This window comes from Meleagris gallopavo, chromosome 7 (genome assembly GCF_905368555.1).
Source record: "Meleagris gallopavo chromosome 7, MGAL_WU_HG_1.1, whole genome shotgun sequence".
Taxonomy (NCBI): Eukaryota; Metazoa; Chordata; class Aves; order Galliformes; family Phasianidae; genus Meleagris; species Meleagris gallopavo.
In genome coordinates this window covers 1,252,075-1,270,770 of record NC_139410.1, presented here as the reverse complement: position 1 = coordinate 1,270,770, position 18,696 = coordinate 1,252,075, and the positions used below count along the sequence as shown (strand labels likewise).

Here is an 18,696-nt window from a genome sequence, read left to right as displayed (position 1 = left end):
GGGAGCCCTGCCTGGCACTGCCAGCACTCTGTGCCCCCACGGCCACAGCAGGGTGACCGTCACCACCAGAGCATGAGGGCAGAGACCCAGGAGAACCAGATGGAGCTCCAACAGCATGGATGGAGCAGCGTGGGCCTCAGCCTCGTAGCCGGACCTCGTAGCTGGCTGAGCCTCCATGCTTTGCATGGCAGCAGCTGGCACTCTGACCACCATGCGTGGAGTGAGGAGCTCCCAGCCCAGCTCCCAGCAAGACTATCCTCAACACAGACCCGCTGAGCACCTCCATGCTGCCTGTAGAGGGTTATCCTTCACATATCCCCTTCTGCTGCTTCGGGTGGGCAGCAAAAGCGTGCCCACAAACTCCTGAGCCACCAAACGAGGCCTGGTCCCACTGAGCTAAGTTTTCACTCCCAGCACCAACAGTCTGATGCATAACCACTGATGCTGGAACATCAGGACACAGGAGAGATGAGACACCAAGAAGAGGCTTTTCGAGAGCCAAGGGAAGAAGTTAAAACTAACAAAAACATTTGAAAAAAATATTTGTGGAAACCTGTGCCAAAATCTCCTTCAGCGTTTATCTATGACTAAGCATTTCAGCTAAACAGCTCCTGCTGTAAAGAAGGTGCTGCTTTCTGGTCACGATCTGAAAGCACCGATACAACAATAAGCACAGCTTAATTGTTGAGAAGCTCACGTGTCAATAGCAGAATTTGTGGTCAGAAGCATGTGAAAGCCTGTAGGGCTTTGCAGCAGTAAGACAGAACTGGGGCCAGACGGTGGCTGAACAAAGTCTGCTGATGAGCGATGCATTTCTGCCTTTGATAGGGACTTTCCAGAGCTGTCAGCTGAGCTGCAGAATTAGAAACCTGACATTGCAGCAGTCAGTTTTTAGATTTCAAGCTGTTCAAATGACTTGTCTCCAGGGAAGAATATAGAGTGCTGGAATCAATAGCAATACAGGTAAAGATGCCAAAGTCCAGGGGCAGCCACCCAGCAAAATGCCCCAGCCAGCCTGGTAAACCTACTGCTGAGATTCGAGAGGATGAAAGAGAGAAACTTGCTCCCTCTTTGAATTGGTCTAAGAGAGATGCTATGCACCATCCTCTCTATTTGTGAGATTGCAGCTTGATTATATTTGATCCTCACTGCAGATTGATCTCCCACATGCCCTGAGTTCACGCTATGCCAGTGCTCGGAGCCACTCACCAAAGATATTATAAAAGAGCCTATTTTATCATATCTTCACCTCTGAATGCATTACAAGCGACATCGCTTAATTTTAGCCAATCTGAACAGCTAATTAGATGTAAACAGATTGAAAAATTGTACACACGGGACAACTCATTTTTCAAAAGGCCACTAATCTAAACAAACCTGAGTCCATCAATTTACTTCAACATTTGTCTAAATGAATTACAGCATTGGCTTGTCCTGCACTGGCCTTGTGATTCACATAACAGGCTCCCTCCTCTTTTGATGAAAATCTGAGGCGCAGTACAAAAGAAAAGACTATTTGTTTATCAAGGCTGTTATAACAAACATGAAGATGCCTCTAAGTCTAGTGGAAGACATGATGAGCCAAAGCAATTAATCACAGTCTACTCGGGTACTTTCTCTCCCACCTCCCAAACCCCTCACATATCCTAAAACATCAAAGCTGGAGAGGCTGATTGCAATAACAGATAAAATCAAATGTTATTTAATCACAATCAATACACATTCCAACTTCAGAGCTCTGCGGGTGCAATCCTCCTCTCTGCTCTGCCTCATTATATCATAAGAAAGAGAAAGGAGAAGAATCCCAGGCGGTTCCTCAGAGCCTCCAGGACATTGCCTGTTTGTGAACGGGAAAAGACCAACAGCCACACATAATATCCAGTGCCAGACAACAGAAAGAAGTGTTGGAGCGAAATGCATTGCAGTGAGACCTATTTTTAAATAGACAACAATTAGCCGCGCATGATGTGTGAGGTTTTCTCTTCGCCCACATTTCTTCTACTACCTGCACAGTAAATGCACACAATTGCATGTGAAAGGGCAGAGATGAAAAACTGCTGTGGACTTCTAAGTAAATAAGCAATCAATTTCCTTCCACGTTTCTTAACGTAGGAATCTTACTGAATGCAACCTCAGCCCGCTTTGCGTGCCACCCAATGTACAGCACCAAGAATTAAGGGACCAACGTGCATCTGCTGTGGCCTCCCTCACGACAAAGGTCCTGCAACTTTCAAACACTTCCATGATTGAACAGAGTGAGCTAGATGTACAACTGTGAAAAAGTCAAGTGACAGAGAGTCCAACATAACTTTTAATTGCTTGCTTCTATCTGCTTCTTGGACAAATTTACAAATGTCTAACTCATACTTCCAGCCTGACATCTCATTAGACCTTTATCTGTCAGAATGAAGAACTCTTCTTCTGCTCACTTCTGTTTCCCACAGAGATACTCACAGACAGTGCCCCTGCACACACTTTTTCTTTCCCCTGACAAAGCTAAGAGCGTCAAGGCTTTCCTAGTAAAGCTTTCTTGCTGGGAATCTCCCAACCAGCCCATTAACTGCTAAGGCTCTGGCTTCTTGTCTATCCATCCTCCTTTCTGATATCAGAAGGGGAGCTACAGGAGACAGACTGTTTAGCAGGGTCTGTTGTCACAGAACAAGGGGAACTGGTTTCAAGCTGTAAGAGAGTCGATTTAGGTTGGATACAAGGAAAACATCTTTTACAATGAGGGTGGTGAGGCACTGGAACAGGTTGTTCAGAGATGTGGTGCATGCTCCATCTCTGAAGACTTCCAAAGTGAGGCTTGATCAGGCCCTGAGCAACCTGATCTAGCTGTGCATGCCCCTGTTCATCGCAGATGACCTTTAAAGGCGCCTTCCAACTCTTAAGGACACTATGATTCTCTTCCAGGAACTGTACCAACCTCGAGCCTCTGCTTTTCCATTTCTGTTCTATGGCTGTGACATTACATTTGGCCACATCAGAAGGCATGCTCCTTCTTACGCCAAGGTGCCTGCTAGACTCAGACCGGGCTGTTTCAGTCATCTGTTCACTTCTTACTACTCTAGCCACATTAGCTGTACATTGGCCAACGAGCAATGCATGTTCCGACCCAAATAACCATTAAAACAACACACAGCGTAAGGCTGACCCGTGCCATCCATAGAAAAGGGATAAAACCACTAACAATCAAGTTGTGAAAGGCAGTTTTTACTCTACCAATCGTCTACGCTGTTAATTTTGCATGATTCCTATTCTTTAATCATAGTGTCGTGTACTGGCATGCCAAATACTTCACTGACATCCATGTACGCTACATCAATATTCCCATCTTTATCAAGCAAATTTGTAGCTTCATAAATAACATTTCAATTAGTTGACAAAATCCATTACATCAGCCCATATTGCTCGGCATTACTTCTCATTTATTTCTTTATTAAGCAGGTCTGGGTCTGCCACATACTGCTCTACCTCGATCAATGTCAGATTGACAGGCCTATAAATAACTGGATGTTTTCCCTACCCTTCTGAATCCTTACATACCTATTTGCTATCAGACCTTTCCAACTTCTCCATGTTCTCAAATGCACCAAAACCCAAATTAATGTCCTTAACTACCTTCTTTTAAATTCCTGTCTGTAAAGGTATTTGGAGCTGCTAAATTAGAAAGGGTCCTGCTTCGGCAGCTCACTTTTTAATGGGTCTAAATAAGCACCATCATTATCCAGTTTGCATGTAGCCAGAACAAATGAGATCAAGAAGCCCGAAGCATTAAAAAAACATGAAACAGCATAGAAGAGTTCTGACATCTTCCCCAGATCATAATGTTTTCAAAATACCGTCTGGAGTTCTTCCTATTATCTTGCATTCAAATACTCTCCTGACCAAAGAGGACTAGATAACAAGCTGCCCAGAGAGGCTGGCGCCCCTGAACGTGGCAGGAGGGTTGGAGGTTGATGATACTTGTGGTCCCTTCCAATCCAAGCCATTCTATGATTCTATGACTGGTAATCTAAGCATCTTCTCTAACTATTCAAAACCCTGGGCTGGAAGACTTGTGCCCACACCTTAAGAACCGGTAGCGCTGTACCATAACATTTTACCTTGTCTGAACACTATTATGAGTTGTGGACTCCTGAGCTTGCAATACTTCCATTAAATTTGCTCTGTACGTGCATTTACACGAAGTAGCCAGCAATCTCTAGCTTACCAAGTGTCTAGCAAGCAGTCGTCTCAGCGAGAGAAAAAACTCTCACTGACTTCAAGGAGAGCTGGCAAAACTTTTGCTCTTATTTACCCATCTCTAAAAGGCAAGAAATCTTAGACAAAAGGAATTTAAGCATCCAACGCAGAATATATTCAATTTGCCACCTGCAGCTGAGGCCTGACACGTAAGAGTTAACAAAAATCAAGTACATTTGATTTTTGTTTGCTTGAGAGAGACTTGGCAGCTCTCACCCCATTTGTACTCTGCTACATCTCATGAGAGCATCTAATAAATCCTGTGTCACGCCAGCGGCAGTTCAAAGCAAGCGCCTAGTGAATCAGCTTCTTCAGCCACCAGGGCACAGAGCACGTAACTAAGAAACAAATCAGGACCTGAAGAACTTCTGGTCACTCCAAGAGCATCTCAGGCCCCACCTGCCGAAGTCATACACACTGAGAAGAAAAAAGTCAACAGCATTTAAGGACTGGCTAAAAATTAAACACACACTCTGATCCCATAAAGAAATGAAGTATTCTCAGCAAGCGTGCGAGAATCTGTGGAAAGCTTAATACGCATCCTTCTTCTAGTGGAAGGATTTCCTGCATAGGAAAGCAAAATGATGTGCTACATTCACCTCTCACTGTCATCACACTTAATCTTCAGTGACTCCATGCTCGTCACAAAAAAAATTAATCCAGGTTTACAGAGATGTAGCAGACAAATCTAGACCACTACATTTCTCTCTCGATACATCTGCAGTAATGGACCAACACAGGAGTGCTTGTGATAGAATGCCCTCTTTGTAATCTGTTTGCTAAAGTATCATAGGATTTGTTTGCTGGTTGGAAGACTGAGTTCTTTGTGGATTTACAGAGTGCACATAATCAGTTAGGATATTTTGGATTATTATTATTTTTTTGCTCAGTTTTGGTGTGGAAGGGGAGTTGGGATTTTCAAAGCAACACTGGAGTGTCTTCAGCATGTCTTGTTGTAGGTGAACACCCTCCGCTCACAGCCTCCTTCTGTAGCTCTGAACCACTTAACAGGAGTGCTAAAATATATATATATCTAAGGAATAAGGTCATTTAAGAAAGAGGCTATGAATTAAAGTCATACCTGCCTTTTGCCTTAAAAAAAAAATCTGCGGATCTTCACTGCATCTTCCATTCTTTCTCATGGTTTTGAAGTAACAACCGAGAATGAGCCACAAATCATTCTACAGTCAATTCTTTTCCTCACTGTTTCTCAGTGTTGTCTGTCTACACAGTGGCATTTGTGCCACAACATAGCCGAGACTTGGTTACTGATGGGCCCAACTAAGAATGGGGAGGGGAGGCGGGGGAGCATCACACTGCATGGAATTTCTGCACTGTAATTTCAGAAGTAGAAGACGCAGTAAGCAAAACGTGGGCTGAACTCAGGCAACTAAATCCAAGACACACATCTTCCAAACTGGTACTTATACATAAGCCTGGACAGCTTCAAGCCCAGAGGAGCTCCAGGGATTTGCTGAGCATCTCAGGCAGGCAGGGTCGATAAGCTCAGTGCTCAGCTCAAATGAGAGCTTGACAGGAATCCAAAAGCTGGATATTCCTATCGTTTTCATACCTTCCTAGGACTTCTAAAACATTGACTGCATCCTGCTCAGCACAAAATGCCAGCCGCAAGGACCTGAAAGTTCATCACCTGGGAAAGCCCAAATGCTTCTCACGTAGCAAGAAAAGCAGAGGAACTCCATGCTTTCCCAATTTTTTAGAGGCCCTGAAGAGACATTATGGCCTTTTCCCAAGCTAAACACTTACACAGGTCAGATGTGTGCCAGCCCTGAACTAAAAGTCATGTAATCACATTAGGACAACAAATAGCTTGAGCTAATAAACCCAGCCTTTCAAAGAGCTTATTGGTTTGGGCTCGGTGCCATGTCGAGGTTAACAAGGTAAAAACCTGTTTAACAAAGGAGATATATATCTGAGCATCCACAGTCAGGTCAATCATTTAAGATTTAAACATTCCCTTCAGAGGTATTTACCCAGTCAGTGCATGCTGCTTATGGTTGCTTCTGTACCTTCCGATGATGCTTTAAATCATATCTCCCGAATGAAATTAGAGTAGAAGCTTTCCTACAGCCTTATTGCAGATGGTAATAGCATGTGGGGTCAGCAAATACTCCAAACTCACAAGAGAGACAAGAGCATTATCTGTTACGTGCAGTCAACCCACAGCAACAACAAACCAATAGTCTGTATAGCTCAAAACACAAATTTCCTTTCTTTTGGAGGTTAAACTAGAGCAGTCCCTCTATCTTCCCATAAACTGTGCGTGTCTGCATACGTGATGTCAGTATTGCATTTAATACAGTGTCTCATTCAAACCAATATATACTTCAGGTTTTATGGAGTATTTTGGCTCCAATACTATTGCTAGGATGGTGTTTACAGCAATATCCATTGTGTTCTGCAAAGCCCTGCCTATCAATCAGCATTGTAATAAAGCACAAAGGGAAGTCTGGGGAAAAGCAGCAGAGCTGCTGAATCCAAGCTAGTCAAGCAAAACCAGCATGGAGACAAGTGCAAATACGACTGGGTCAAAGCAGCTGTTGGGTTGTTGATTGTACAGGAACACGTATGCGTGGCATTAGAGCTTGCCTCAAAAGAAAAAACTCAGACTTTTAAGTGTTAAGCTTTTCTTCTCTCTTTTGACTGGGTTTCAAGATGACTTGTTCCACACAGATTCATGAGGTGCATGTGTTTACTCACATACCTCCAAGCTGAGTGGAAAGGCAGATCAGAATTCCAAATGTATCATTAGATCAACATGTTGGTACCTACAAAGAGCCGCAGGACTTCAATTTTCTGGCTAAGATTTAAGGGCTAAACAGAAGAGAACAAACAAAGAAGCCGCTCTCACCCATAAAACACGCATAGAAAACAACAGAAAAAAAGCATGGCCCAAAAGGCTGCTGATTCTCAGGTGTGCCTAAGAGCGGCAAATTAGGAACAACTGTAAGAACAGTGCAGTCTGCCATTGTTTTTGGATTGTGCATGGTTCAAAGGACACGGTGCTGGTTTGGCTGTGAGCAGCGGTTGTTATCCCCAGGCCTGCCCCTCTCAGCCTCTGCTTAACTCACACACATTCAGGTTCTGCTTGAAGGATTTCTTCCTCTGCCTCAAGGTGAGGAAGTGCCTTACAATACCAGTGTGTACCACCCTGGAGCCCTCATCTTACAATTAGTGCCTCTAGCTGCTGCTGTGAATTAAATAGTGACGATGATATTGATGAATTACGATATTTTTTCCATTCTGCTTTAGTCTCGATCATAAAGAATTAACATAAAAATCAATCTTGGCTAAGATGCACGTACCCACGGGCCCCGTACGTTTCCCATTAAAGTAAGACTTCAGTGGAAATGGAATCAGGCTCTGGAACTAACTCAATGGAAGCACCTGCACACTGCAGCACTGGGACCACAGCGGCAGCGAGCACCACCACCACCCACTGCACGTCCATCAGACTGAATGCAAGGCCATCGACAGAACTGGAAACGCATCATGTGGGGAAGGGGAAAGGAATTCAGCGCCAAAAAAAAAAAAAAAAAACAAAAACAAAACACCAAGAAACCAAGGAGAGATGCTCTTAGCCCGCTGAGAATAGTAATAAAATACTGCATCTCAAGTTGGTCGCTGTTTGAAGGAAGCTAGGAAACAAGCAAGAATTCATTATGAAGCTGCTCAAGACTAAACCATGAATCATTGGGTTCTAAAAAAATCCTATGCTGTCTAGAGAACAGCATGGATGAAAATGAATGGAATCTCTTTAAATTACTCTCTGTATCAACTCCTTCACATTCATTCTTTCTGCCACTGATTAGCCTCCTTCTATGATACGGGTTTTTAAGTTATTCCACACCACGCTCCCAGCTTCTGCAATCAAAACAAAGAAGCAACTCTTGCTTCTTCATTTTTAGTCTCCATTTACAGGAAAAAGCATCTTCTGCAGTGCAAAACTTGAACACCTACTGTTCTTACACATTTCCTGGATATCCCAAAAGTGAGTGCATGCTGATAGCTCAGGAAGCTAATGACCTTAAAATCCTCCCACCGCTCCGCAAATAAGGGGACTTTTGTGTTGCTGTACTGAATATGCTATTGCTGCCTAACGGAGTATTCAATCACCTCTGGAAAGCCCCCAGGATGTTAAAACACAGGAAGCTGGACCCCCCCCCCGCCAGCAAGCCTGGAAGTAAAAACAAAAAACTCCAAATTCCAAATATCATATCGGGACAAACTCACTGCAAACTCAGGTGGGAATGAGCAGAAGGATATGTGGCTAGCAGAACACTTCCCCTGGTTATACCATCCCTGCTCTAGCCTGGTTCCTGAGAACATGAGGTTTTTGTGACCACACTGTGTAGTTGTATATCTGTCCATTGCACCAACCCCTTTCCCAGTCATTTCTGAATCAACTGATTATAATTTCACAGGACAGAGACTCACAGAGGGTGAGGTAGTATTGAGAGCTCAACTGTTTTCAGCTACGGAGAAAACCACCTCAAAGCAAAAAGCTTGCTACGCTCCAAGAACTGGAAAACACTACGACCTACGCTAGCTGGCAAATTTGAGTTAATTCCCTGTTAGGTGTGTACGTTATCAGACTACGTCATTCCAATCACAAGATACAAGTCCACCGGAAAGCTGGGCTGTTCATCTCACAGCTTGTGAGTGACACACCGAAGTGTGCAGGAAAGTCCTCAACAATTCACACTGAAGGATCACTTCTTGCAGGTGCCTTCAGCTTGAAGTCCATCTACCCTTGGCCCAGGGAGAGTGAGCCCTACCCAGATGCTCTTCTTGTACACCAAGTACAGATCCTCTTGTCCCAAAACCTGCACCAAGGAAGAGATCTCTTTGATATCCCAGCCCCAATGTCACTTGCCTGGATTTTTTTGGAAAAGGCACTCAATGAGAGCCTCCTAATCCACTGCGCCAAGGAGAACGCGCTGCCCTCCCATGCCCACCACAGTCCCTAGGGCTGTTAACCAAGACTGCTTGGAGATGCATCAGAAAGGGCAATTTTCGGTTAAAAAAAAAAACCAACAACAGCAAATAAACAAGATAACCTAAGTCCTCAGACTTCTCATAGAACAACTTTCCACTCATGACTGTTAGAGTGGATTTTAAAAGACTTATTGTAGTGACATCCAAAATTTATTACAGCTTTTACAACAAGACTGTGTGTAGTAAAGAATGATGTAGTGACAATATTTACTTGGCTGGATTTAGCTTCTTAGGGCACATAAATATACTTTTGTACTTCGAGAACAGCAGTGGCTGCCTACTAAATCTTGTATAACACAAGGCAGCTTTGTAGACCTTTAAACACACACCAACTTGACTCTGTCTACTTCACAAATTGGCTTCCTTAACTATCTGCCTCGTCAGTCCCACAGCCCTTTTCTACTTGTCTTCTGCCAACCTCAGCTCTTAAAATGAAATTGCTTGGAAATCCTAAGCTTTTAAAATCCTATGCTTTCTAAGTATGGATTCCATAGTGGCCAAGTTTGTTTCCCCACTCTGCGCCACCCACCAGTTACAAAACAAACTGGAAGTCTTACTCATGCTCCTTGGTACATACCTGAGAAAAGCCATACAAAATTTGTCATTTGAAAATAGGTTTATTAACCATGTGCTTGAAGGCCCCATCTTAAGTATAAAATGAAGTGTAGATTTCTTTTAGTCTTTGAATGTCTATGAACTGGTCCAGTCAGAAGGACAATGTAGAAGGACACGAGAGTAAGACAGGAATAGTCAGCCCAAGTTTCTGAATACGAGAGGTAATACTTTCAATTGTGACACTTGAAGTCCAGTATGTGACAATTAGATCTCCTGCAAATACCACTTCACAGGTGAAAATCCTACTTGCACGCTGCACACTCTAGTGCACTGGTGAGCAAAACTACAGGACTGGCTGCCCCAACTAGCCCTCATGCTTCACAGCCTCCAGGAAGCAGCAGCTCCCAGAGGGCACATTGCCTACCCTGAGGTAGGGCTCTACCCAAAGCCACCACGTATACTCGCAAGAAGCACTAGTCACACGTGGCAAACCAGCAAATCCATAAATCACTCCATCTAAGAAATAAAAACAAGGAAACCCACAAATTTACCCTCCAGTTTAAATGCAAGTTTGCTGCTGTTTTACAATAGGCTCCAAATGCATCAAAGGGTTCGGACTATTTCTATTTCTCTGTTTGCTTTTGCTGTTGTTGTTCTTACAAAAACACACCATTCTTCTCCCATGACATTGCTTCGTAACTTCAAAAGAATGCTCTCCACTGCCACAAAATATTTGCTTTGAATCCTCCAGCAAGGAGAAACGAAGGGTTTGGCTCACGTGTTAAAAACGAGAAGAAATAGCTCTCTAAGAACAGAACAAACAAGTGCAACAGTAACAGTAGATGGAGATAGAGCTCCTACCACAACCTATGAATAATTCCAAGTCCTATTAGAAGGAACACAGCTTTCTGAATTACCCTAGAAAACAGCATGTCATTACTGGGTTGCAGCTTGACTAAAATGCAAAATGTCACTTTTTCAGAAAAAAAGCCAAACAACAGACAATATGTAGTGTAACAACTAAACTGCAAAGCACATCCACTTAGAAGCTGAAATTGCAAAAGACAACTGGTGTAGATATAAGCAGAGCAATATTCGAAGAGGGCTCTTACCTCCGTCCCCAGATCCTGAGCCAGCATCTGAGAAGAGAACAGAATGAAATTTATATTCATGTGCTGCTGTATGTCCTGTAAGCATGTAAGGCAAGACTGTTCAGTTAAATGCATTACATCGTATCTTATGTTTGATGTCATCCCTGGGTAAATTACAGAGATCTAATCTGAACACAGTTCACTCAAGCTGCCTTACTCATGTCTGAACTCCCTTACTTTATAGTCTCTATATAAGACTAAAATAACTTAAGCCCTTGAGTGCTGTGATGTTCTCAGAAGCCTCTGCCTCATTTTGTTGTACTGAGACTGATAAAGCAGCTCCAGGAGCTTTGTTCCCAACAGTTGTGCAGAGTCGCTTCACATGGCCACTAGGAAACAGCCAGCATCAAACAGGCCTTTTAAACACATCTATCTGAGCCCAGACTGACTGGAAATGCGTGCCATCGTCTGCACAGAACGCCTCAGCAGATCATAACCAGTTAGAATCAACCACTGAAACTCTCATCCAAAGCTCTTCAGATCAACAATTAAAGCGCCATTTCTCTCCAGGTGGTTGCTCAGTTTCAAAGCCAAGTGCTTTATTTTACTCCTGCTCACTGTTTGTTAGGATGGAACAACCAGATTCACAAACCCAAGTGCACACCCAAGTGCCATGCCTCGAAATCTCCAAGCCCAGACTTCGTTATCATGCTTTCTAACCAAGGCCAAGTACAGTAACGTCCACACTTGGAAAGGGCTACAAAATGCTCCCGAAGAGAAAGGATGCCCTCCTTAGCAGATGCTAATCCATTCATCAACATCAAGAGGAAAAGAAAGAGTTTGGGATGGCTGCTTGGGGATCCAGTCACCCCATGAACTGTTATGTCAAGTTCACTGGCAGTAGGGCCTGGTGGATCTGAACTGGCTTGCACGTGCCAGCTCCGTTTCAATAAATCTGTCATAAAAGTGGCTCAGTCTTGCAGTGCAAACTGATGATTCTCAGTGGGGAAAAAAGCCAAAGGGCTTTGGAAAAGCAAACAGATAATGATAGTATTTCCCTGTATTCTCTCTCTCTTCGCAGGGAGGGATCTCATGTTTTCCTCCTGCCCCTACATTATGAAGCCCACATCTCCACCAAGCCCCCCAGCAGCACAGGTCTCTGTGGAGGCTGGCAGCCCTGTGTGTCACTCTGCACCATCCCACTGCCAGTAGCGAGCCAGATTAGGAAAAGATGAAGCAATGCACTCAAACTTGATCAAATCCCTTGAATCAAAAAGTTAGGCCAGTTTTTGTTTGTTTGTTTGTTTTCAAACAAATAAGAAAAGAAAGAGTTGCTGTGCTGAAAAAATTTACTGGGTGAAAGGAATCCTTTGCCACAATAGGCTTTGTCAGTCTGAGCCCAACTTAGTATCACTTTATAGAGGGAGAAAAAAAAATTGAGCTCTGTGTGTTGTTTTTTTTTTTTTTTTTTCCACCCCTATTGAAAATTGCCAGGTAACAGCTTCAGAGAAAAAGAAAATTTCCAGGAAAAAGCTTTTTCTCTCTGATGCACTAAACACAAAAATCATGGCACTGCACAAAGTTTGTCTGATGTACTTTTTATCGACTCCTCTGTCCTCACCTGAGAAAAAAAAAAACTGCCTTAAGTTTAAAAGGCTCTCTCAAGAACAAAGCCTTACTCCTTCTATTCTTTTCAAGTGAACTTCACTGCCCAGCTCTAACAGACACTGAGCACAGAAGAAAAACATCAAGAACTCTTGCACCTATCCAACTCTGTTTTTCTAATGGATTTTGCTCATTTGCTTTCCTTGCTGCTCCATGAAAGCAGAGACACAAATAGCTCTTGATGCTCAGAGTTCAGCAAGGGAGTTTCAAACACCGGTCAGTTGTCACATGTGCTCTTGAATGAGCACTTCCAACAAATCCTGGGAAATAAGTGATTGCACAGACCTGTTCATTAAGTGTGGTGGGGTTAAATCCTCAGCTGGTGGGAGCTGGTGTGGCTCACTAACAGCAGAGCTCTGCTGAGCTATATCAGCTGGGAACCTGGCCCTGCAAGGAACAACTGAAAAGGCTGCCTTAGGGGCAGCGCTGCTCCAGCCCCACTCTCTGCAGACTGCAGAGGCGGTTGCTATGAGCCAGACGCCCATCCATTTATCTGGCACCTGCTTGCTATGGTTATCTGCTCCCAGTGACTCGTCCTCCTGCCCCCTAAGCATAGACTGACTGGCCAGCAACACAAGATACAGAATTTAAACAAACAAACAAACAAACAAACAAGAGTCACCAACTTCTGCGTTGCACTCCGTCAACCTAAGTCTATTTGGAAGCAGCAGCATCTTCTCACAATCAAGACTGCAATGAATTAACCCCCAATGAACTCGAAGGAAGGATTCACAGGGCTCCAGCCCTGAGCAGAGGCAGCTCTCTGCTACGCACCGGTCGCGCACGATCCTTCGGAGACGAGCAGTATCTCGCTCTGTTGCTTGCAGGCAGCCTGCTTCAGGTAGCACTCGTTCTGGTAGGTGTCACCGTTGGAGCCGCAGACGGGCACGTAGTCATTGTTGCACTGGAAGGACACAGAGGGGCAGCGTTAGCCGTGCAGAGGGACGGGGCAGCCCGAGGTTTGCGTGCTCCCACCCCCCAGCATGAAACCACCAGGAGAACAGCGGGAAGGAGGCAGTGGCTCTGCCCTTTGCTAGAGATCAGGGATGTGCAAAACAATGAAGAGAGAGAATTGTGAGACAACCCCGGGCAAGTACCCACAGAACTGCCTCCCCATGAAGATGAGCACTTCCAGGCAGGGAACACCCGGCAAGGAAAGCAGCTTCCCAGCAGCAGCTCATGCGTTTCTATTGGATGGCAACAGGCAAATTGCAGCCAGCAGACTCTTCCCATCCTCCTCCCCACTACAGCACCGGTCCTTTGCATGCGGAGAGGCGTCTGTCTACGCGCACATAACTCTCTATTTACGCACTTAGCCATAATGAGAACTGATGGGACAGAGGGCAATCATTTCCGAGAGATCTTGGACAAAAAGGCATCCATCCCTTTTGCTGTGGGCCGGATGCTGCACCCAGGATGCTGGGAGCACCCGGTCCCCACACCACGGCTGTGCTCCCACCAGCCACGAGCCCTGCCCTGCTGTCCACACCGTCTGCCTTCCCCCTCCAACACTGCAGGGCAGCTTTGCCCTCTTCTGCTCGTTTTAATAAAAATAATTCCATTTAGTAGAGAAAATTGGGCAACCTACGGGGTGCAGTTATCATCAGACAATCACACTCCGAGGCTTAAAGATTCTTGGATGTGCCCTGTACGTGGTAATTACGCCAGGGATATGATTATCTCATGATTACCGTACTCCTGGTATGCCTCATTGTTTAATTATAACAAATGGAATGATCACAATTATTATTTACAAATGCTCACCTCTGCCTAAATCCAAACGAAAATTAAAGAAGCCATACCACCTATTTGGCTACCTCGTGCCACAAAGCAGCTGAGGTGTGCTCACAGCCTAACGCACAGAACTGAGCCACACAGACCAAATAGGCCTCGAGGTGAGCGACTACAGAAACCAGCATCACAAACAGTTGCATAGATTGCATTCATTGCAGGCCTCCACACACAGCAGCTGCCAACGAATTATTCATAGTTGGTCAGAGTGACATTTTGATTGGGCTAAATCAAATGACATTTTCCCCACGTGTTGTATTTTCTCAGATCTTCCAGAGCTGCGTCCCACCTCCAGCATCCTCTTCCTTCAGAGTGGGACAGCATAGCAGTAGTGAAAATCTTTCCCTTCCTCTCCTGATGAGGTGTTTCCCCACGCAGAAATTTTCAACAGCGCATTAAAACGTGTTTCTGCTATCGTCACAGCTGTGCTCTGAACTCGAGGAATGTTGCAAGCAAAAACCACCAACCTCATCCAGCAGCTCGACAACAAATGCTGGAGGGTCATCTGGAATACTTAACCAGGACAATTAACACAATCATGCAAATTTTCTAAAGCATGAAGCATGAAGTCAGTCTTCTTTTACACACCCTCTCTCCTTGACGCCCATGGGACTTCTTGGCAGAGCAATCGGTGCAGAATCCAACCCAAAGCATCTCTAAGGTTTTGATACACACAGAAACAATGCTGGACCCCATTCCCAAGAAACACAGTGGGAACTCTGCTGGTTTTGCCCAGAGACTAAGATGATCTTTTACACTGACTTAGCTTCAAATCTGAAAGGCCAAGCAGCCGTACGTTAGCAATGTGAGATGTCAGAAATGAAATCCTGAGCCACGGGTCCTGGTTGCTTCTGGCAGCTGGGCCACAACTTCTTCCACAGCTCAGCAGCTTTAGAATGTATCTGAGAGACATCAGGCAGGGCCCTGGGAAGGTGCCATTCTTTTCACAGAGGTTCTTCCATCTCTCCTGTAGCTCCTGACTCACCCAAGTTTGGCTCTGTGGAGAGCAGAGGTAACTGGCCCATCACAGTGACGACAGGTGATCCACCCTTTCTCTTCTCAAGCTGGAATGGTCCCTCATGCATTTCTTCATCACTGCCCATCTCTCATTCCATACAGCTGCTGCTTGGATGGAGAAGGCAGAAGTGGGGAGCTGCTGGTGGGAGTGCAACAGGTGAGAGCTTCCAGGTAAGTGCTGCCTTGCTCTGAGCTGGGCTGACTCTAAAGGCCATGATGAAACCATTCTGGAAGTCACCCAGTAGAAAAAAAACAAGACCGCTGAAGGGAAGGTCACAGCATCAGTGCTCAGGTAGCTGGCGAGCTTCTTCCTCACAATAGAGGATACCAGACCTTGACTTGGCTTTCTTGGCATGGCTTCCTCAGTCTAACAACATGTTTTTGGTATTGGTTTAAGACTCGATAGATCAGGCTCTGGACACGATCACAATTCTCCATCCCTAAAGGCTTGTTGGAACGCACAGTGAAATCCATGTCAAATTTCAATAAACCCAGGAGCATACTGTCAGATTCTCTCATATGTGGGTTCTTAAAATATACCTGTAAAGAAGGGAAGTAAGTGCATCCAAGTCACCTACATTCTCAGCATGAGCAGCCTTGTGCAGTCACAACCACAGCTGGAGACAAGGCAATCCTGCAAGTGCTGGGATCAGTGCTGGAAGAATAAGGTTTGTTTTCTGAAGAGACTGGTGAACCCATGCGCTGTTGCATGTTTGACCTCCTCCTACTCTCAGGCTTCACTCCCCAAATACTGACTATGTTAGGAGCCATGCAGCATGACACTATATTCCAGAAGTGAAATAGCAGGCAGCAAGCTGGCAGGTGAGCTACAGCTCCACCAGTACTGAAGGATGCAAGGGACTCAAGACGCAGTAGGAGGGCTCCCCACACACAAAGCAGTTAACATTTGCCCTCTTGGTCATGAGGTGCAACCTTGGTGGAAACGCCTTTTGGACACGTTCAGACAAGATCTGAAGAAGAAGAGATGCCGGGCTGCTGACGGCTTTGGAGGACCCTGCAGGGCTTGCTGTGCAAGGTAAGAGGGAGGTGGCTGCCACACTCAGACCCACAGCTGGACAGCACATCCCCTGGACAGAGCGAGATGTGGTACTGTGCCCCACAGAGCAGCTCACCAGGGGGAGACAGGGAACAGGGCATGGCTTTGTGAAGGAGCAAGAGGGAGCCAAGAAACAGGAACCCCTGTCTCAGCGCGTGCCTGCTGCTCTATGGAGAGAGAGCCCCACTCACACCTTCTACATCAGTCTGACTGGGTATGCCCTCTGAAACAATATGAGATGAATTTTATCAATCGTGTCCACCCAAACGGAGCTAGTATCTGCAATTCTGATTTGATTAACTAAAACAAAAAAGAAACACAAACACACACAAAACAAAAAAAAGCAAAAAAAAAAAAAACCCAAAAAAACAAAACAAAAAAAAAAAACCACACCAAAGAAACAAACCAAACCAAAGCTGCAGCAGTTAGCCTTTGCAGCAGTCCCAATTTGCCTCTACAGCCCCCCAAGCCCCACGCTGGCCAGTCCAGGCCTTTCAGACAGCGAGGAGGCAGAATTAGCTTTCAGTCCCTGTTTTCTCAAGCTGCAGTGAAAGCCCCTGGCAAATTCTGGAGAAAACATAACAAGTAATTATAGTGATGAGGCGTCTGCTATTGATTTGCTCACTATCACCCAGCGAGCTGTCACCGAAATGGGGCACTGAGTTCTGATGAAGGACCCCTCGCCCCGGACACCCAACCCTACGGCTCTGCCCGCCTCACCCAGCCGCAGGCACCTCCCTGGGGACTCATCTCGCACCAGCACGCAGCTCCCTGCCCATCACCTGCCGCTGCGTGGGGAGGCACATCCCTCTCGCAGAGCCCATCTCACAGACACGGCCCTACAGCCATTACCCAGTTCCCTTCCATGTGTTCCTATGTCCCCTGCAGGACCGAGGGCAGCAGCATGCCAGCCCCCGCAACGGGACCGGGCAGCGCCACGCCGCGTTACAGCTCATTCTTCGAAAGAGAGCCCCGAAATCCCCGCACACGCCGAGCCGCAGCACAACGCCCCTCGGCACGCCGCTCACAGCGGGGCTCCAGCGCGGGGTTTGTGATGCAGGCAAACCAGAGCTGGATTTAAAAGCCACACGGCGAGCAAGGAACCACAGCACCTTAGCAAACACCTGCCTTGCTGTCATTGCTGAGAATTCCTTTGCTGTTAAGGCAGGAGTTGATCGCCTGGGATTTTTCTCCAGAGACAGATTTAGCTCTAGGAACAGCACGGTACTCACGGGGCTTCCAAGCGAACAGCCTATCAGAGCCCAGTAGTGCATCAGTCACTGCGGGCACACACCATCCCGAGCTGTGTCACTGGCCTGCCCGGCTGCAAGCGCTCCCGGCAGCACCACAAGTTGCACAAGTCGACGTTAGAACACCACAGACGACAGGAAATACAGCCAGAGACACACAGGCACAGACACGCACAGCCCCTCGAACGCCCGGGCTCTATTCAGGTCAGTGCGGAAAGCACAGCTGCTTGCGGGTCGGCCCAGCACCGCACGAATCCTTCCTAAGGAAGCCGCCCGACCCTGAGGATGCCTGGGATGCTGCGGGGAGGAGAAGGAGCGGGGGCAGCTACCAGCGTCCGCTCCAGCTCCATTAACCCAAAGGGAGCTCCCGGTTTGGAACAGGGATTTCTCCCTAATCTGATCAGCTGGGCAGACACACGGTCAGAAGCGCCTGTCACCGCGCAGCCCTTCCTCAAAACATTGCATAAGCACATTACGGATCCATTTCTTTAACGAGATCAGAACTCCGAATACAATAAGCCGCGATCTGTATCAGAGCCCTCCCTAAATTCATTTTCAATCCCTCCTTCACAGGACAGAAGAACGGTCAGAAACGCACGGCGGGAGCTGCGGACCGAGGGGACGCGTAAAGCCGCAGCATCTGCCTTCCCCAGCAGAGCTCGTGTCCCCGTGCCACCAGTTGGCTCCCCGGCTGCCCGCCGCACGCTGCCAGGCTGCGCCTCCAACTTCCCCGCACTGCCGAGTGACAGGTGACAGCGGGAGCGCCGCGCCTCGTGCTCTCATTAACGAATTAGGGGAGGAAATATCAATCTCCTTACCTTGAACTGACAGACGCAAGTCACGCTGTCTCCGATCCTCAAACACTCCCCATCGAATTTACAGGTGTTGGTGTCGCAGAGAAAGAGATCGTTTTCTCTGTCATCGTAACCTCGAATGCAAAGCGGAGGAACATGTCAGCATCGGGGAGCGACGGATGATTTCCTGGCGTCCCTCTCCGCCTTCGGTA

The 18,696-nt window shown here is 46.3% G+C and overlaps 1 protein-coding gene across 2 annotated transcripts in view; it reads right to left on the bottom strand.

Moving 5' to 3' along the window:
- TMEFF2 (transmembrane protein with EGF like and two follistatin like domains 2) overlaps positions 1–18,696 on the bottom strand; it is a 108,123-nt gene that overhangs the window by 88,658 nt on the left and 769 nt on the right. For both annotated transcript variants that reach the window (XM_085228840.1, XM_085228841.1), the window contains exons 2-4: positions 18,509–18,618; positions 13,350–13,479; positions 10,932–10,958 (exon numbers count right to left, since the gene is read on the bottom strand). In XM_085228840.1, coding sequence (XP_085084966.1) covers positions 10,932–10,958; positions 13,350–13,479; positions 18,509–18,618 — 267 coding nt within the window. The remainder of the gene's footprint in view (positions 1–10,931; positions 10,959–13,349; positions 13,480–18,508; positions 18,619–18,696) is intronic.